The sequence below is a fragment of the Geotrypetes seraphini genome, chromosome 5, assembly GCF_902459505.1.
Source record: "Geotrypetes seraphini chromosome 5, aGeoSer1.1, whole genome shotgun sequence".
In the NCBI taxonomy this organism is placed as follows: Eukaryota; Metazoa; Chordata; class Amphibia; order Gymnophiona; family Dermophiidae; genus Geotrypetes; species Geotrypetes seraphini.
In genome coordinates this window covers 222,797,883-222,819,009 of record NC_047088.1, presented here as the reverse complement: position 1 = coordinate 222,819,009, position 21,127 = coordinate 222,797,883, and the positions used below count along the sequence as shown (strand labels likewise).

At 45.7% G+C, this 21,127-nt stretch overlaps 1 protein-coding gene across 1 annotated transcript in view; it reads right to left on the bottom strand.

Moving 5' to 3' along the window:
- Positions 1 to 12,707: 12,707 nt before the first annotated feature.
- RND3 (Rho family GTPase 3) overlaps positions 12,708 to 21,127 on the bottom strand; it is a 37,318-nt gene continuing 28,898 nt past the window's right edge. Inside the window, exons 4-5 of the mRNA XM_033946971.1 lie at positions 18,829 to 18,963; positions 12,708 to 13,756 (exon numbers count right to left, since the gene is read on the bottom strand). Coding sequence (XP_033802862.1) covers positions 13,505 to 13,756; positions 18,829 to 18,963 — 387 coding nt within the window. The 3' untranslated portion in view covers positions 12,708 to 13,504. The remainder of the gene's footprint in view (positions 13,757 to 18,828; positions 18,964 to 21,127) is intronic.

Genomic DNA, 21,127 nt, shown 5'->3' with positions numbered 1-21,127 from the left:
TTTAAAGTGCTTGAAAAACCTAGTGCTAATGAGAAGAAATCACTGCACAGCAGAGACAAGACTTGAGTTTGGTTTTTATTCCCAACACAAAAATTCTTAAATGTGATGTGAGCGCCAGTGAAATGCAACTGATTAGTGCTGTAGAAAAACAAAAAGTGAAGTGGTTCTGTGTAATGGTTGCAGGTAGCATGTAGCATATGCAGTGAGCCTACCCCAAAAGCTTTTAGAAAATAAGCTGAAGTAGCAAGCCCAACATCAGGCTCTGATGCCATCCCATGTTAGATCTGCTATCCTGTCTTGTCCTCAGTACCATCCATTCCCTACATAAATTACCAAACATTCTTGCTTAGACTGTTGCAGACCACAGCTTGCAGGTCTTCCAGTGAATCATTTACTACTCAGGTCAACTCTCACATATTGCTTCAATAACATATATAACCCTTCTTAAGGAACTACATTGGCTTCCCATTCTTCTCAATGAGTACAAGAAGCTTGAACTGTAAGCAGGAGTGCATTCAGCATGTACCACCTCAACATCTCTCCCTGCTCTTCATCTCTACATACTGGGTAAGCTCGTATGTTTTCTCCATTGCTCTAAGTTCTACTTTCCATTTTATTATACTATCTGCCTAGAGTCTTCCTGAAATTGGTGCGATCTTGCATTTTTAAAAAGATATTCAGACCCTCCCTAAAAAGCTCATCTATTTTCAAGTTATTTTCACATTTTTAGCCCTAGCTTTCCCTTATAAAATATGGTTGAAATCAATCCCTTAGATCAAATCAATTTTGGCCAGAGGGGTCGACATTAACAAGCAATTGATTCGAAGTGAAGTACTGAATACATCTTCTCAGTTATAGAACAGGCTGGCTTTAAATGAAGCTTTTTAGAATTAAGAGTTTGTTTGGAAAACAAGGAAATTTTTTTTTTTTTTGGGGGGGGGGGGGTGGTTGCCCACATTTGAGCCTCAGCCTCTCTCAAGTATGATTGGTGTGGTATGATGTTGGGCTTTTTTGATTGGTGATAGGCTGATGAGATATTTGCATTTGCTAAATGACTGCACCATTTTTACTTGCAGTTTAAGGCACCAGAAAGCAGTAGGTGATTTTTTTGTATATCTTGTTAGTTTCTTGTTGAAATTTCTTTTGAGGTTTTCATTTTGCTGATTACTGAGGTACATTTCTTTTGGAAGGTCCTACATTAACTCCTCCTTTTACTAAGCTGCGGTTGAGGTTTCTACCTTGGCCCGGTGAACTAAATGCTCCAGGATTGCTCTGATGCTCATATAATTCTTATGAGTGGCAGAGTTGGAGCATTTAACATCCCGGGGCACAATAAAAACCTTTACTGCGGCTTAGTAAAAGAGGGCCTAAAGTGATTTTTTTTCCTTGGGTCCCCATTGAGATCGTGGTAGATAAATGCATTATATATATATATATATTTATTTTTTTTTTTTTTTTGGGGGGGGGGGAAGTTTTACCTATGATTAAATTGACCCTGATCAAGATGTGTAATCACATTAGACACCTCTGGTTATATTTAAGAGCTTTGCCTGAACAGCAAGCTACAAGCACATGCAAAAAACACAAACCATACCTCATATACCTATACAGTATAGCACCTCTAACAGGAAATGCATGCTGTGTTAACTAAAAAGCTACATAGGATTTAAGAGCAGAAACCAGTTTATTTAAAAGAAAAAAGAATTTTAATAAATACTTCAGAAACATTAACAAAAACCATACAAGGTGACTTAACATTCAAAAAGCAATGGTTGTAACAGTTTAACTTATTTTGTACAATATTTAAATACAGAAAGCACTTGCCAGTTATGCTGTAATACTGCCCAAAGCATATTGTTGCATCGTAGAGAGTGGGAGGTGACTTTTTTTTTTTAAACAAAAGTGCTCTTCAAAACATTGTTTTAATCTACCCTGTGATAATTTGATGGAAAGCTTTAAAAAAGGAATCTTAAAAAAAAATAAGTGAAGTGCTTGTAGAAGCAATGTTCTAAGGGGTCCGACATGAGACATGTTAGCTATTTAATGTAGTTTTCAGCATACACCAAAAGCAGTGTTCAGTTAATTCAACAATTTGTGCATGCTAAATAGCCAACATGGAAAATGCTATACTGGGGCAAAGACTAAGTGAAGACCATACCTTACAATCAACATGAAATCTTTGTTGCATGTTAACAGAAGTTAGACCTCAAGGTATTAACTGCATTGTATGTCATCAGCCCTTTAGTCATGGTACATGGGTTTGTCATATCACTAAGGCTTGTGTGCATCTGAAGCTGTAAGATATGCTGTCGGTAGTTTCATTACCAGCAGGGTCTCCAAGGTGAGCAGGTTTCAGTGGCGATGTCAGACTAATGATGTACCACCCATCTGGGCAGCAACAAATGGGCAGTGTTGGAGGCAAAGGATCACATTTGATGTGACAACATACATTGAATTTATACTGCGCAGAAGGCAAACCCAGCAACCTACTTCTGTATTCTGTCATGAAACTTGACGAGACAAAATAGATGTATAATACTAGAAGATGGTTCCCCAAGTCAGAAGGCACTCGCCATGCTACTAGGGAAGAGCTGATCATCACCCAGAGTATGCCCAGTGTTTGTGAAGCCAACAGATCAAAGCCAGCAGGACATCTTGATACTGATGTTGCTGGACAGAAAAAGGAGATCAGAATCTAAAGATATTCTCAACATAGGAACATGGAATGTACAAAGAATGAACCAAGGAAGTTGTTAGAAGCCAATGGAAAAAGCCCTTCCCACCACCAATAGGGATCAGTGAACTCAAATGGACAGGACAGGGCTATTTTTAATCAAATGAGCTCAATGTGTGGCGGCGACGGCTAAGAAAGCAAATATACCGGTAATGTTAGAAATTATCAGGAAAGGAATGGAAAACAAAGATGAAAATGTTATATGTCCTTGTATTGCTCTAAGGTACAGCCGCAACTTGAATACTGTGTACAGTTCTGGTCGCCATATCTCATAAAAGATGTAGCAGAATTAGAAAAAGGTACCAAGAAGGGTGACAAAAATGATAAAAGGTTTGGAACAACTTCCTAAGACGTCAAGATCAGCAAGACAAAGAACGATATTTCAAGTTTCAAGTTTATTGTATATTTGATTGATCGCTTAACATGTAAAATGGAAAAGCCAGATTAGCATATCAGGATGTTAAGAGATTGCAGCAGAAATTCCAAACTCGATTGGAGATGCTTAAACGCCAATGGAATGATATTGAATGATTCAAAAAGCATTAAAAAGGAGATGAAAAGAATATACAGAAAATTTATACAAAAAAAATGTAACAATGATAACATTGGGAAAATTGAACTAGAAACTGCTGTCAAAGAACCACTAGATATTTTAAAAAAAGACATAGCAGCAATTAAAGCTTTATTGAAAAACAAGTCGCCTGATATCAATTGTATTCCAATTGAATTCATCAAAGGCTCAGAAGGTGCCATAGTGGCCCTCACTCGACTATCAGACTGGGAAGGAAAAAAGACATTGCCAGCCAACTAGAGAAGATCATTGTTCATACCTATACCTAAGAAAGGTGACGCCAAGGACTAACTAGTGCATTAATTCCATATGCAAGCAAAATATTGCTGAAAACACAACAAAGGCTACAATCATATGCTAAGCATGAACTACCCAAAGTTCAGGTTGGTTTTAGAAAAGGTCAAAGAATAAGAGACATTGCAAATGTTAATTGGATATTGGAGAAGAGCAAATACCAAAAAGCCCCTATACTTTTGCTTGGCTACAACAAAGCTTTTGACCGTGTGGATCACGATAAACTACAGAGAACTCTAGCACAAATGAGAATACCCAAACACTTGATTCAGCTGATAAAGAACCTCTACGAAAACCAAGAAGCTGCAGTGAGAACTGAATATGGCAGCACTGATTGGTTTCCAATAAAATGTGGCATCAAGCAAGGATACATCTTGTCACCTTACCTTTTGAACCTTTATGGTGAAAGCCATTTTCAGAAAAGCAAATTTGGAAGAAGAGAGTATCCTGTTTTAAAGTTGGTAGCTGAAACAAACAACCTGCACTATGCAGATAAAGCAATGTTACTTACCGTAACAGTTGTTATCCAGGGACAGCAGGCAGCTATTCTCCGATACGGACATCTTGCAAGCATGTCTTGCTTGAAGAAACTCAGAAGTTTCGAGATGCCCGCACCACGCATGCGCCAGTGCCTTCCCGCCCGATGTTCCGGGCGTGTCTCCTCAGTTCAGATAGCTACCAGAGAAGCCAACCCAGGGGAGGTGGGTGAGACGTGAAAATAGCTGCCTGCTGTCCCTGGATAACAACTGTTACGGTAAGTCACATTGCTTTATCCCAGGACAAGCAGGCAGGTATTCTCACTAGTGGGTGACCTCCAAGCTAACCTCAATGGGATGGTGGGAGAGTTGGCAACTTAGGAGAATAAATTTTGTAACACTGTTTGGCCAAACTGTCCATCCCTTCTGGAGAAAGTATCCAGACAATAATGATAGGTGAATGTATGAACCGAGGACCAAGTGGCAGCCTTACAAATCTCCTCAATCGGTGTCGATCTGAGGAAGGCTACAGAGGCTGCCATTGCTCTGACCTTATGGGCTGTGACCTTACAGGGAAGGGGTAATCCAGCCTGGGCATAGCAGAAAGAGATACAAGCCGCCATCCAGTTGGAGATGGTGCACTTCGATACAGGTCTTCCCAACTTGTTTGGATCAAAGGAGACGAAAAGTTGAGGAGCAGTTCTGTGTGGTTTGGTGCGATCCAAGTAGAAAGCCAAAGCATGTTTACAGTCCAGAGTGTGAAGAGCTGATTCTCCAGGATGAGAATGAGGCTTTGGAAAAAACACTGGAAGCACGATGGATTGATTGAGATGAAATTCAGAAACCACCTTAGGTAGGAATTTCGGATGAGTGCGGAGGACCACCTTGTCATGATGGAAAACAGTGAAAGGTGGGTCCGCCACCAAGGCCTGAAGCTCACTGACCCTGCGAGCAGACGTGAGGGCCACCAGAAAAACCACTTTCCAAGTGAGAAACTTTAGTGGAGCCTTGCTCAGAGGCTCAAAAGGAGGTTTCATAAGCTGAGAAAGGACAACATTTAGATCCCAAACCACTGGAGGCGGTTTGAGAGGAGGATTGACATGAAAAAGTCCTTTCATAAATCTGGAAACCACAGGATGAGAAGAGAGAGGTTTCCCTTGTAGAGGCTGATGGAAAGCCGCAATAGCACTCAGGTGGACTCGTATAGATGTCGACTTGAGACCGGACTGAGACAGGTGTAGAAGATAATCCAACAGAGGATAGGGAGGCTCGTTGAGGCTCCTTAGAATTGGAAATACACCATGAAGAAAATCTAGTCCATTTCTGGGAGTAGCATTGACGAGTAGCAGGCTTCCTGGAAGCCTCCAAGACATCCCTCACCGCCTGGGAAAACTGGTGGGGAGTTATGTTGAGAGGAACCAAGCTGTCAGGTGGAAAGACTGCAGGTTGGGATGAAGTAGAGATCCCTGATGCTGAGTAAGCAGTGAAGGAAACACTGGCAGAAGGAATGGCTCCTTGCTGCTGAGTTGAAGTAGAAGGGAGAACCAAGGTTGCCTGGGCCACCGAGGAGCTATTAGAATCATGGTGGCTTGGTCTGATTTCAACTTGACCAGAGTCTTTTGAATGAGAGGAAATGGAGGGAACGCATACAGAAATCGATTCCCCCAATCCAGCAGAAAGGCATCTGCCTCGAGTCGATGAGGAGTGTAGATCCTGGAGCAAAACTGAGGCAGCTTGAAGTTGTGGGGAGCCGCAAAGAGGTCTATTTGAGGCATCCCCCAATGTGCAAATATCTGATGAAGGGGGTTGGAATGGAGAGTCCATTCGTGAGGCTGGAGGAGACGACTCAAGTTGTCTGCCAAGACATTGTCCTTCCCCTGAATGTAGACAGCCTTGAGGAAGGCATTGTGGCGAACTGCCCAATCCCAGACTCTGAGAGCTTCCTGGCAGAGGGAGGCCGATCCCGTGCTCCCCTGCTTGTTCACATAATACATGGCGACCTGGTTGTCTGTACGGATGAGGACCACCATGTCGTGAAGCAGATGTTGAAAAGCTTGAAGAGCACAGAAGATGGCTCTGAGCTCCAGAAGATTGATCTGATGGAGGCGGTCCGCACTGGTCCAGAATCCCTGAGTACGAAGCCCATCCAGATGAGCCCCCCAGGCATAGGTTGAGGAATCGGTTGTGAGAACCTTCTGATGAGGAGGAGTGTGAAATAGCAAACCTCTGGATAGATTCGAAGAGGTCATCCACCAAAGTAGAGACTGCCGAAGAGCAGGAGTGACTATGATGTGTCGAGTCAACGGGTCTGACACTTGAGTCCATTGAGAAGCTAGGGTCCACTGAGGAATTCTGAGATGGAGCCTGGCAAAGGGTGTCACATGCACTGTAGAGGCCATGTGGCCCAGGAGGACCATCATGTGTCTCGCTGAGATGGACTGGCGAGAAGACACAGACTGGCAGAGACGAAGAAGAGCATCCATGCGCTGAGGAGGAAGGAATGCTCGAAGCTGAATGGTGTCCAGTACCGCCCCGATGAAGGGAAGGGACTGGGTAGGCTGCAGATGAGATTTGGGAAAATTGATCTCGAAGCCCAGGCTCTGCAGGAAGCAGATCGTTGTCAAGGTCGCCGAAATGACCTTTGGAGCTGACGGGGCCTTGATGAGCCAGTCGTCGAGGTATGGAAATACCTGAAGACCCCTGCTCCGGAGTGCAGCGGCCACCACCACCAGACACTTCGTGAAGACTCTGGGAGACGAGGACAGGCCGAATGGAAGTACCCGATACTGCAGATGTAGATGTCCCACCCGAAATCTGAGGAACTTGCGGGAGGCCGGATGAATGGGAATGTGAATGTAGGCCTCCTTGAGATCCAGAGAGCATAACCAGTCGTTCTGCTCGAGGAGAGGGTAGAGAGAAGCAAGTGTCAGCATGCGAAACCTCTCTCTGACTAGGAATTTGTTGAGGGCCCTGAAGTCCAAAATGGGTCGCAGGTCGCCCGTCTTCTTCGGAACAAGGAAGTACCGGGAGTAAAACCCCCGGTTCAGTTGGTCCGTCGGGACCAGCTCCACGACACGAAGCCGGAGCAAAGCCTGAGCTTCCTGAAGAAGAAGGGCGGTCTGAGTTAAGTTGGAAGGATACTCTCTTGGAGGGTGGTCCGGAGGGACCCGATGGAAATGAAGAGAGTATCCTTCCTTGATGATAGTAAGGAACCAGAGGTCGGTTGTTATGGCCTCCCAGCGATGATAAAAATGATGGAGGCGCCCTCCGATGGGAAAAACAGGGGGAGGCAGAACGAGGTTGGTTATGCCCTCGACGAGACAGTCAAAAAGGCTGAGTGGTCATAGGGACAGCAGGCGACTGAGACTTAGGCTGACCCTTCTGGGGAGGCTGACGCTTCGCCGGTTGCCTCGCAGGTGGAGTTTGCCTCGGCTGATAACGCCTCTGATAAATCAACGGCGGACGAGAAGGTCGAGACTTCTGAGGCTTCGGCTTAAGGATAGATTGGAATGACTTTTCGTGGTCAGACAACTTCTTCGTGACAGTCTCGATGGATTTGTCAAAAAGATCCGCCCTAGCACACGGGACGTTCGCCAGGCGGTCCTGAAGATTCGGGTCCATATCAATGGTCCGCAACCAGGCCAACCGGCGCATCGCCACCGAGCAGGCCGCCGCTCGGGCGGAGAGCTCGAACGCATCATAGGCAGACTGCATCAACTGAAGCCGAAGTTGGGACAGCGAAGCAACCACTTCCTCAAACTCAAACCTAGCCTGGGATTCGATGTATGGTGTGAACTTCCGAAGCACAGGTAGAAAAAATTCCAAGTAGGCTGCAAAGTGGAAATTGTAATTCAGGACTCGAGACGCAATCATCGAATTCTGATAGATGCGTCGACCAAACTTATCCATGGTTCTGCCCTCGCGGCCCGGAGGCACTGAAGCATAGACCTGGCCAGGATGAGACCGCTTGAGCGAGGATTCGACCAGGAGGGACTGGTGAGAAAGCTGAGGACCCTCGAAGCCTTTATGATGCACCGTGCGGTACCGCGCATCCAATTTGCCAGGGAACGCAGGGATAGAGTAAGGAGACTCGAAGCATCGCATGAAGGTCTGATCGAGGAGCTTGTGCAGGGGAAGCCGCAAGGACTCTGCCGGAGGACGAGGCAAGTGCATGGTATCGAGGTACTCTTTGGAATATCGAGACCCAGCATTGAGAGTAATGTCCATGTCATCCGCCATCTGCCTGAGGAACGATGAAAAGGACAGTTGGTCAGCCGTCGCCGGTCTTCGAGACGGACTAGAAGAAGAAGAAGCTTCAGGCTCCAGAGAGGCCTGCGAGCAACAGGACGAGTAGAAAACCTCGGGGTCCTCGAACTCCGGCCCCGGAGGAGGAGACCCAGTCGAAGCAGCATACCCCAACCAAGGCAATTTCTTCTGAGGCGAGACGGTCGAGTGTCGAGAGGAATGCTTCGAAGAATGTCTGGATCGATGCCCCTCCCGATGCCTGGAAGGGGATCGAGCCCGTCTGTGAGAAACTGGGTCAGACGCCTCCAAGGAGCAGATTGGACTCGATGCCGTCGATCGCAGAGGCGGCAGAGTCGGAGGCTCCCCCGACGCCGCCCAGGTTTGATAGGGGGTTCGGAAGAACTCGTCCTGCTTCCTGCTATGCCCAGGACTGGGAGGCCCCGAAGGTGGCCGCCAAACCGAGTCATGGGGCGGAGTAATCGGTTCCAAGGGAGGCAGGTCACTAAACGAGGCTTTCCTCGAGGGGATGGGCTCCAAGGGAGGCATATCACTAAGGGAGGCCCTCCTCGAGGGAATCGGTTCCAAAGGAGGTACAGCGCTAACGGAGGACCTCCTCGAGGACCCGGACACCGCTCGCCGCTCCTCCTCGCCGAGCAACGAGGTCGTGCGGCGAGGAGGAGGAGGAGGGGCCGGACCGCCCCTCGAAGCCGAAGCTGGAAGGTCACCCTGGATGGTGGCAATCAGTCGAGGCCCCATGGTCTGCATGAGCTCCACGAACTGAGCCTCCAGGATGGACCGCAACGAAGCCGATATGGAGGGATCCGCACCAAAAGGGGGCCCTTCCGCACGGTCTCCGCGCTCTTTGGGTGCTACGTGCTTCTGCTTGCCCGTCTTCGGCACCTTGAGAACCACCGGAGGAACCGTCGGGGTCGATACCTGCTCCGAGGAGACGGATGAAGGCACCGGCGCCGAAGCCGGGGCCGAAACCGATGTGAACGACGCCGGTTTCAGGAGGCCCGAAGCAGCCGGGGAGGCAGAGGGCTTCGCAGAAGGAGTCGAAGCACCTGTCGATGTCGAAGCTGCAGGATCCGATGAAGCTTCCATCTTGAACATGGACTCCCACAGCAGACAGCGACGCTTAAATGCTCTCGCCGTCAGAGTGGAGCAAGGCCGGCACGATTTCGGGAAGTGATCCGGTCCCAGACACTGTAAGCAGCGTCGATGAGGGTCCGTGAGAGAAATTGCGCGCTGGCACTTGCTACACTTTTTAAAACCGGTGATCGGCCGGGACATAGGCCGGAAAAGCTCCGCCGCAAGGTCGAAGGTACGGGGCCCCAGCCACGCGGCCGACCCGGTATCGGAAGGAAAATTTTTTTTTTTTTTTCAAAAAAGAAATCAAAGAAAGAAATAAATGCACAGGAGAGCCAAAAGAACTCAACCCGCGGCAAAAAGAGATTCAATGGGCGCAAATTGAAGATACACTTCTCAGCTCCGCGGAAGAAAAAGAACTGAGGAGAAACGCCCGGAGCATCGGGCGGGAAGGCACTGGTGCATGCGCGGTGCGGGCCTCTCGAAACTTCTGAGTTTCTTCAAGCAAGACATGCTTGCAAGATGTCCGTATCGGGGCTCTGTCGGATGACATCACCCACTAGTGAGAATACCTGCCTGCTTGTCCTGGGATAATACAATGCTCATCACATGCTGTAAAAGTCAAAGCTAAAAAAGTCATAAAATGGGATTAGAACTGAACATACACGAACACGGAAAATGATGATTTTGAGCTTGAAGGCAATAAGATCAGAAGTTGTAAAGGATTTCAATCTTCTGGTCTCTTTTGTAAACAAAGAACTAGAAGGGAAGAAATATACTACAAAACAGCACTTGGTCGCTCTTCAATGAAGGCTCTCAAAGTATTCACAAAGGCAAGGAAATAACACTCTAAACTAAGACCAGACTTATCCTTGTACTCATTTTCTCAGAGGTCAATTACAGATGGGAAAGCTGGACACTATGGAAACAAGACAGAAAAAAACAGACTCAATTGAGCTTTGGTGCTGGATAAGGATTTTATGCATGCCGTGGACTGTCAAAAGACCTAACAAATCAATTCTGGAAGAGATCAAACTGGAGATCACTCAAACACACAATTGAAGTGCAACTGTCTTATTTTGATCACACTGTCAGAAGAGAAAGATCACTGGAGGAGGACATCATGTTTGGGAAGATTTAAGGAATCAGGCGAAGAGGGGAACCTGCAATCAGATGGCTGGACACATTGAAAACCATGGGGATTACACTGGAGGACCTTACTGGACTAGCACAAAATAGATGTTGACGGCACCTAACATGTTATCAGCCACTCTTATGCAGTAGAAACTTCAATTGTATGGTAGCCCTCAAAGATGATCCAAACTTCATAATGCAGAAATTTTGCAGTTTACTGCAAACATTAGCACACTTAAAAGGACAATTAAACTAGGCACCACTTTTATGTACTCCTGGTATATGCAAATGTCTAGAACTCTAACATTTATAGCTTGAGTTAACTTACATAGCCTGTAAATGCCAAGGAAGAGAGGGGTGTATACATGGGTAGAGCTCCCATTTACCAGGCATAAGTTAAGCTGTTTCTCTTGTCACATTTTGTGCCTGCAGTTACTTAAGGTCTACAGATGGTGTTAGCACAACCCACATATTTACACTCCTAAAGTTAAATTCTATAGCAGAATCTGGGCATCCATATGTTGTTAAGAGTAGGCGCCCACTGCATGCCTCTGGAGTGCCTAAATGGACATGCTCAGTTGTAGAATTGTTCCTTTAGTAAAGCGAGGTCTTGGTGTGGGGGGAGAGCACAGTGAAAAGGTTTCAATTGTCAGCAATTAGATTGAAGCTCCTACATGGTGTAACAATTTCACACTACTCAGTAGCCACACTACTCAAGAGCCCTGTCCAAATTCTACTAGTCAATGCAATGCTTTGCATATGGGACTAGATTCAGTTAAATGGTGCCCAAATTTGGGCACCATTCTATTCTATAAACAGCTCTGAGTTGTACACCATTTATAGAATAGCGCTTAGAGCCGATTTCCATGCTAACCTTTGGGCACAATGATTTACAGAAACTGAAACCTGGTACATTAAATTAGGTGTGAATCTCCCAAATTCTATAATACTGTATGCCTCCTTAGGGCTAGATGCACTAAAAATATCCACTGGATTGCTGTTGGCTGATTCTCAAGCAGTGATCAATGTGCTATCAAGTTTGCATGCAAATCATTTGCATGCAAATGCAATCGATCAATTGACATATGCGCAGAGCCCTAACAGCAGTGACAGGGGAAGCAGTCTCCTGTCACTGCTGTTAGGGCTTCTTGTTTTTTAATAGCACATGTGTGTTACACATGCACATCTGCCCCCAATGAGAAAAAAAAAAAAAGGAGAAAATTAGGGCCTTAGGTTCTTCCCTCAGTATCCTGGATACAGAGGGAGGTGTCTAAGGCCTGATTGAACCAATCAGGGCCTTTGGCCTCTCTCCATGCATCACATGATGCACTGGGGAGGGGAAGACCCATCATTTAGGACTGGTGGGCCCGAAGCATTAGCCTCAGAGCGGGTTTCCTGCTTCTGCTTTTTTAAAAGGTATAGGGGAGGTGTCCGGTGGCAGGAGGAAGTGGGCATCTCTCCTGACATTTTTTTGGTTCGGGGGTGGAAGACAGTGGCTCAGGGGTATCTGGCACAGGGAGGGCATGGCACGGGGGGTATCCTACATGGCAGGAAGGAGTGGACACCCTGCTGCCAATTTTCTCTTGTGCCGTGTTTGTCTGAGGTCATTAGGGAGGGCCGTCAACGGTAATGGGGGACTGTCGGTTTTTCTGATTGCTATACCCCCTTTTTCAGGAGGGAGGGGGGAACAGCCAAGTGATGTTAGTGCATCAGTCGCTTGGCTACTTTGCATGGTGTTTTAGCTAATTTGCAAGGCCAGATCGGAAAATGGGTGATGGTGGGCCATTTTGTGTATTGGGCCGGTAAAAACATTGTCGCTAAAGCTGTGAAACCAGGTTTAGCGACAATAGCTGATTTTAGTGCATCTAACCCTTAGTGAATGCCCCTTTTGAATGGCACATTAACACATTTGCACACACCTTCATAGAATAGCACCTAGCTAGATGCCAGTTAAATGCAATTGGTTGTTAGCACCCAATTACTACTGGTAGTTAATGGCTTGTTACTCAGTTCTGAGCCCACACAAATAATCTGGGGGATGGTGGCTGCATGTGACCAAATTGCCCTTTATGGTTAATGTAGTATCCAGTTATCTCCTGAAGCCCTTTGCAACAAAAAAATGAAAACTAATAAATGTGCAATAATTAAATCATTTAAACATTCCTCAGATATGATAAAACAATTTTATTCTGTTTGCTTTAAACTGTTTATTTTTCAGAAAATTCTGTAGCAGCCCAGAACTTGTATGGAGGATCCCTCACATATCGAGCATCATGCTAATTTATCACTAATAGCACCATCTGATTTGTTTGAATTTGTATCATTCGTAACTAGGGCTTAAAGTTTATTAAAACCGTAACAAAACTAAATACTGAAAAGAAAAAAGTACCTTCTGCTAAATCTATTTAGCTTGTGCTAGTCCTTTAATAGGAAACCTTGAAAGGCTCTCTGGCATGCTGTTAAAATATTGCTTCTGCAATTATGTCAGAAAGACAGTTTTCAAAGCTTCATAGTTATTTCCTCTGGATAACCCAAGGGTCTTTCTACAATTTCAATTCTAAAAGCAAGCCATAATAAAAGGAAATTATATCTCCAAAATCTGAATCCTTTGCCATTTCCCCACTGGATGGGTATGTTAGCATCACTGAATTCATAAAAATGAAACACACGTGGCTGGCCATGGTTAATCACTAGGAAATAAAAAGCAAGCACTGCCAAGTTGTTTTCTGGGATTCAAATATTTTCTATTCCTTATACCCAGTCACATTTTTTTTAGCATCTTTCATATAACAGTTTGGACATCTTCTCACTTGGTCTACATGCTGAATCCTTAAGTACCAAACACATGGTGAACTGTCCTTTAAAGCACTTACTAAACCCACATTATGTGCCACTTTGGCCGATAACTTTATCCACTCTACCAGGTTGTCCTGTTCATCTCAGAGGAAAACCAGAGCACCTTCACATCACAGTACAGCTCTTGGCTTTATCCTTTCGCAAGTCTGTAGTAACTGTAGATAGCTCTGGCCTGCTAGGCATATGTGAAATTCTCTTTGTTGCTCTTTGAGACTTGTTCCGTTTCACATTTTTGTTTGATTTGTTTACACATGCCAAGGTAGCAACATGAAAAATGTCTCTAACGCTGTTTTCTGACTGCAAGGCTGAGCATTCAATGTAAGTAGCAGCACCGATTTGTTTGGCCATGTTTGCACCCTAAGGAGGAAGAGGGGGAGGGGGAAAAATAAGTTACACATTTAATACTGATGGTCGCTTCAAGCCGACTACCACATCTTCCATATATTAGTGTTAATTTATGTAAAAAAGAGCACTCTCTATTTAGAAATTCTATTTTCTCATCTTCTGAAAAGTAATCATCTGAATGACTGACTCAGGTTTATCCTCCGAAAAACAAAATAGCAATTCATAGTAAAATAAGGAAATGTTAAACCAGACAACTCAGCTCATTGAAACTGTAGGTTCTATAAGTTTTAGGACATGAAACTTGACCTAAGTTTGATCAGAAGATATTGTTCACAGGACAGAACTCTGGTGCAGTTTATGGCAAGCTTAAAATTTTTAATCCTGAAAGACAATTTCATGGAATTCTGAACCTCAAAGGGAAAAAAAGTCTCATTTGTATATTTGAGAAACAAATCCAACCCACACTGTTAAATTATTAAAGTGTCAGCCTAAAACTTTTGTTCACTCATTTTCTTCTGGTCTGCTCCTTGTTTTCACTGCAGCTGAATTGGCAAGTGCAGGTACGTTTCCCTCTCTGTGCTGCCACTGGCTTTGCCGGCCTCAACAGGGAGGTTGCATCTGGGCTGTAACTTCCTGTGTTTAGTCCCAACAGCCAGCAGCAGCATGCAGTGTGTGCGAGATGTCTGTCTTTTCTGCTGGGCAGTCCCCACCCTAAACATTCCAAAAGGGAGAGACTGGGCCAGCATGGAGTGAAGGGCTGGAATCGGGCCCCAGAGCTGTTTTGCCTCCATCTCAGCTGCCCGCTCCCTGATGCCACCACTGTCCACTATATTCCCCCCTCCCTCTAACTTTTCATAGATGCCAGCAGTGAAAGGTCTGACCATGAGAGTGGGTGGAGGAGAGATACCTGACCACAGGTGGGAGGGAGGTTAGGAGAACAGGAAGATTTGCTGGGAGAAAGAGGTGCAGACGGGGTAGGGGGGGAGAAGGGTGATGTTTAAAAGGGTTGGATTCTGGAAACAGAGATGGAAAGAAGGAGAAATGTGAGGAGAAAAGGAGAGAAATGATGAGCAAGGAGTAGAGGGAAGAGAGAAGGGAGAGAGTACCTATGGAAGGTAACAGAAAGGAAGGGGGGGGGAGATGATACCCATGAACAACAGGAAAAAAAGGGAAGGGAAGAGATAGGAACTAGACAGATTTGAAAAGAACATAAGAACATAAGCAGTGCCTCCGCCGGGTCAGACCATAGGTCCATCCTGCCCGGCAGTCCGCTCCCGCAGCGGCCCAAACAGGTCACGACCTGTCTGAATCACCAGAAGGGGCTCCCTTGCCACCTAGGTTTCTCATTGAAGTCCTATCTTCCCATCGTAGTCCTAACCCTCCGGTCTTGCACATGCACGACCTGTTGGGTTTCTATACTTATTACCTGGTTAGCTTTCTATACTTGTGTTACATCCCAGCTCCTCCCTCAGTATCCCACTGAGGATAAAAAATAAAAAATAAAAAAAAAGGAGGATAAAAAATTAAAAAAGTTGATTATGAAAGATAGATATAGGGTAGGAAGTAAAGAGGTGAAAAAAAAGTGAATACAAAGTGCACAGGGAAGCAGAACAAGATGATTAGAAAGATAAATATCACCAAACAAAGGTAAGAAATGTTAGCTTTATTTTATTAAGGGGGGGAAATAGGATGTGACCAAACCGGCCCATATGCCTAAGGCCCCGCTCACAGGAGGTGCCTAAGACACCTGTGGGCGGGGTTTGAGCTGCCTGGGCCAATCAGGCCCTAAGGCCAGTCATTCCCGAGATGGCTGGCCTGTCGGACGGAGGGGCTTGGTACCCGTCCATCTGACCAACAATTTTAAGGTACGGGGAAGGGGGTGGGAATGGGGGGTCGTGGGGTCGGCGGGGGGAGGTGTCATGGGTCGGCCAATTGCGGTTCAGGGGGGCAGTCGTGGGGGGGTTGCGTCGAGGGCAGGAGGGCCTGGGATCCCTCCTGCCTGTATTTTAGTGGGGGGTGGGGGTTAGAGGGTGCCGCTGGGCCAGGAGGGCTTGGGCTTCCTCATGGCCGGACCGTGTGGGGGTGGGGAGGGGGGGTTGGAGATCACCGGGCCAGGAGGGCTTGGGCTCCCTTTTGCCCTGATCGTGTCAAGGGATTCGGGGGTGCCGCGGGGCAGGAGGGCTTGGGTTCCCTCTTGCCCCGATGTCAACGGGGGGGGGTCGGGTTTGCCAGGGCAGGAGGGCTTGGGCTCCGTCCTGCCCCGATTGTGTGTGTGTGTGTGGGTGATATATCGCGGCAGGAGAGATTGGCCATCTCCTCTGCCGCGATGTGATCATTCCTCTACCCAAACTGCCACAACCCACAGCAGGAGAGATTGGGCATCTCTCCTGTCGCGGGTATCAGCAGTTCGGATAGAGGGGTGATTGCATCGCGGTAGGGGAGATGAGGTATCTCTCCTGCCGCGATGGTTGCGGTGGAGGGTGGGTAGGATGCCAGCCGCCATCAGCTCAGCAGCCCCTTTTTCAGCAGTTATACCTGTTTTGACTTGGTCTAAGTCAAAACATATAAGTGCCAACTAAGCAACCTGTTAAAATCTTTGGTTATACGTGTTGTACGCCTAGGTGTAGGTCGGCCCACCTCCCGCCCTTTCCCCTCCTCTAAAAATGCTTCTTTTCTCTCTGTGCGTTTAGAGGCAGGGGAAAGGCCTAAGCAGGTTTTAGATACATCTAAAACCAGCTTTGATTATGGGTACTTGGATGATCAGGCTTTTTGATCGTCCAAGTACCCATTTAGGCCACTTTTTAGACTTTTTTTAAAATTATGAGCCCCTTAGGATTTAAAGTGCTTGAGGCTTGTGCAGCTTGCAGGAATGGAACAGGGACAGGAAAAGAACTCATGGGGAAATTCCTGCGAGAATGTGGAAAAATCTGTCCTCGTGCCATTCTCTAATACAGATAGCATCTATCCCCTACCTGTATCTTTTCAGAGAACCTGCTGACCTTTACTAGGAATCCTCTGGGGCAGCACTCAAACCAATCTCTTGGCACTTGAAAAAAAGGAATGTCCCTCCCGAGTACCAGTACAGGAACAAGAATATTTAGATATCTGGAAAGGACCATAAACCTTGGCATAAGATTTACCAGCAGTCATAATGGAACAGGAACTTTCTGGAATGTGTTGTCCATTAAAGGATTTGGGCAAGTCTAGACATATTCCCCATACAGAAGCCAACTCCCAAAAGGAAATTTTATGAAGTCAGCCTAGAAAAATCTCCAACAAAACTAGGAGTTGAATCCAGTATACTACAGTACAAGCAACAACCTCGAGGCCTAATTAAGAGGAGCTCTATCTTCAAGGGATGCTCATGACCAGATGTTCAACTAGAATTATGATTCTATTGGTCACAGTTTTCACTGAGTGATCCACTGACTTTTTTCAAATCTAGATTTACTTGGGGAAGGTGATACAACTTGTTCATCCATTTGGACCCTCTGAGGGTCAAATCTTGAGACTTTCCATTCTCTCAAATCTTCATAAGTCACCAGAAGTAGTCTCTAACCTTTCATATCTCCACAGAAAGGATGACTGACCAATAAGTGACTTAACTCCTCCCAGTTAGAACTACTGGGGAACTAGTCCCTTCTTCTGGAAATGGTTCTCCAGGATCCAATGAGGTGTCCAAGGAAATGTCTGTACTCCCTGCACATCAATGTTCTTGCGCCTAGGAGAAGGACTGGACTAATGCTGAGCAGCGTCTGGACGTGCCCCCTCCCCCCAAACTATGGGACCTGAAATGTTTATTACTACAAGACAGTCCTTCAAAAACTACCTCTGTTGAGTTCCAGCCAGACTCTGGGACACCTGGGGATTTAAATGCTCCACAGGGATGGGAGCCTAGAGCCTAGGTGGCTACATATGCAAGAGCCTGATAAGAGCTTTGGGCCCTAAAACAATAGTGGGAGGTGAGGGAGCAGTCTGATCCAGAAAGAAGAGGAACATGAATTGCAGTTAATAGTTGCTGTTCCCGTGAAAAACTGGGAGATATCATGGTGGAAACAAAGGCCTTTCCTGAATGCTGCTGCTGCTCAAGGACAGCTTTGGTTACAGCAAAGATGCCCCTATGTCACTCTGCAAGGTAGCCTGAGATTTCCCTGTTCTGCCTGCTCTTGTTTAGGTAGAGAGCTGCTGCTGTAAATGTAACCCCTCTACCTAACCCATCTGAAACTTTTTTTAAAGTACCTTTATTGCCTTAACAAGGGAATAAAGTTAAAGAAGACAAAAAAAAAATTGCATGCACGTATGGGGAAGATACTGTATATGCCCTCTGCACAGGCCCCAAGGAACTTGTCTGCTTTGTTGATCAAAGGTTTTGGCTCAAGGCTTTGGGCTTCAAAGGGGGCAGTAAACCTTTCCAGGCTCAACTAGAAGTACCGTACTTCTGGGAGTCACACTGGCAAGCCTCAACCACTCACAGACTGTGGTGTGTTCAAGGAGTAAGACCTCTTACCACAAATAGCCTGCTGCACTGATCTGACCTGCACCATTTGCTTTTATGCAGAAGAAAATACTGACAGAATCCTGGGTGTGCCATCTCTTATACTGGTGATGTCAGAATCTTCAGTTTCTCTGCCTCCCATATGCTTAAGGGAATGACATGTACTAGTCTAGATTGGCCCAGCAGAATAAAGAAACTCATTTTACTGGAATGAAGGTAAATTGCTTAGAATGACAAGTCCCATTTCATATGCATGTAGTTGAAATAAAGAACTAAACTTGTTGAATAAAAAGATCAGTTACCTACAGTCTGACAAGAGGGGAATGAAAACAAGACAAAACCTCATGCTATTTTGAACACTTAAGTTTTTAGAAAATATTTCTACTGAACCATTTTTAAATTTATGTCAGTTTCAACACATACTAATACCACCTTAGGATATACAAAAGCAATAAATATCTAATTCGAAAGAGTGAGGTTACGCCTGAAACTGTAAACAACTCCATTTCCAAAAGCCTTATTATAACCTGCCACTTTTGAATGCCTGTCAAACCTATATTTTTAATGTGCAAATATAGGTGGGTCATACCTGATCATAAGATATGGGTGTCCGCCTGTGGTTGGATAGCTCTACCAGTGTAGAAAGATCAGTACGCAGATCTGACTTGCAGCCCACCAATAGCATTTTTGTATTCGGACAGAATTCCTGGATTTCACCTTTCCACTGTAATTCAATAAGAACATATTAAAAAACCCTAACGTAATGAAAGGCACATCCCAATTGTAGGGTTTGGGGAAGTCAATTTAAGTTTGCAGAGGTCTACTCCAGGCTAATTTAAACCAGACAGATCTGGTGTACATTAGAATTGCTTCATGCCGTTTTATTTATTTATTTTTGTTCATTAACTTATTTCTTCAAGATGTAATGCTGGGTGTTGTCTCCAAGTAATATTTCAAAAAATGTTTCCAAACCAACTGTTCAAAGAGGACTCAGGATTCTGTAACACATTAAAGGACTTAGGGGCAGATTCTCAAAACTAAACTATGCCTTAACGTGCTCACTAAACTGGTTCCAGCCGATTTAGTGTGCATGTATTTTAGTAGTGGATTATTAAAATGGCTTACTGTGGTCTTTTTCTAAGTTTCTAGCAGTCTCCAATACTGCCATGCAAATGTAGTACAATGAGGTCATTAATATTAAAATAAGCACTCCAAGTGATTATCTATAAATCGCTGAGCAATTCCCCAACCTCGCTGTGCCACATCTGCGGCCAAAATTTGCCGACAAGTCTGAGCTGTCATTGCCTTACTTTCTGATCTGAGCCTGAGCGCTAATTGACACAGGCACTGACAGGAAAGTAAGACTTGACAGCTCAGACCTATCAGAAAATTGCACTGTTGTCAAGTAACCCCCCTGGCACCTGGAGAGATACCCACTCCCTCCTGCTGCCAAGCACACTCCCCACCCCCAACACCCCCCCCCGAAGCAGGAGAGACACCTACTCCCTTTCACCGCCAAGCACCCCCCCCCCAGAAAGATCCTTGGTGGTGAGAGGGAGTGGGCTTCTCTTCTGCTGCGAGGGGGGGGCCATTGCTTGGCAGCGGGAGGGAGTGGATGCTTACTCCCTCCGGCCAGCAGGCCCACCTCTTAAAAATGACGGGCCTTCCTCTCCATTCTGGGATGCACCAGAAAGGTGCCTAAGGCTCTGATTGGCCCAGGTTTTAAGGTATAGGAGGGGACCAGGTGCACTGGGGAGGGAAGGCCCATCATTTTGAAGAGGAGGGCCTGCTGGTTGGAGGGAGTAGGCATCCCTCCGGCCAGCCATCGTAAACAAGATAAGGTGCAAGGGGTTGTCTGAGGCACTGGGAGGGGGAAGGGGGGGGAGAGCGGGCATTGCTTGGTGGCAGGAGGGAGTGGGCATCTCTCCCACTGCCATGGGGGGGTTGCTTGACTTCAGCAGTAGGCATCCGTCCTGCTGATCTTCGATTTGGGGGTTTTGTTTCTTGTTTTTTTATTTGTGCATTTATTCTGTGTATGTGCTGATTGCCATCACCAGCGATGAGCACATGCAAATTTAACAAACATTCACTCTTACCGCCAACCTCATTTGCATATGCAGTTTTTGGAGAATGACTCACCTTTTTGAAATCATTATAATAACGGCTATGACAGCAGCCCAGTTTTTAAATGCAAACTTGAGAATCTGGCCCTTACTCATTTTCATTCAAAGTGCTGGAGAAGGTTTCACATCCCATATATTATACACATGCATATGTATCTGAAACATTAATCGTTAATAACCACAACATTTAAACAATTTGAAACAAGTTACTCAGCCCTGAGAGCAGCAGCTCAGTGTCAAAGTAAACATTCAGCATTTTCCAGCAAAGGCTTTCTGGAGCATGTGTGGCAGCTCCTGAATGCTCTGGTATCAATTAAGCTAATGAGGTGGAGTTGGTAATTGGTGAACTGCTGTCTGCTTATACATAAGCAACTACAGTATGTTCTCCATAAAGTAGTGATCTACTGATCTACTTGTTTCCATGAGAGCCACCTATCAGAAGGTAAAGATGCAACATGTCACAGGATGTCTGTAGTTTTAAATATAATGATTCTGAATGCAAAGAGCCATCCCCCACCTTCCATTGCTAGCAATGGGTGCAACAGACTTAGAATATTTTCGTTAAAAAAAAAAAAAAAATCCAGATTGTGTCCTCTGCTAAATTTACTAGGCACAATTTGAAATTCAAAACCTGCAATCCCCCTCTCCATAGCCATACCATAGCAGCACTAGCTTCCACAACTCTACTTCTGAATGTTAGCACTGCCACAAGTGTCCTATTGGGACAACACAGACTGCTACCAATCCCTATGCACACACATACAG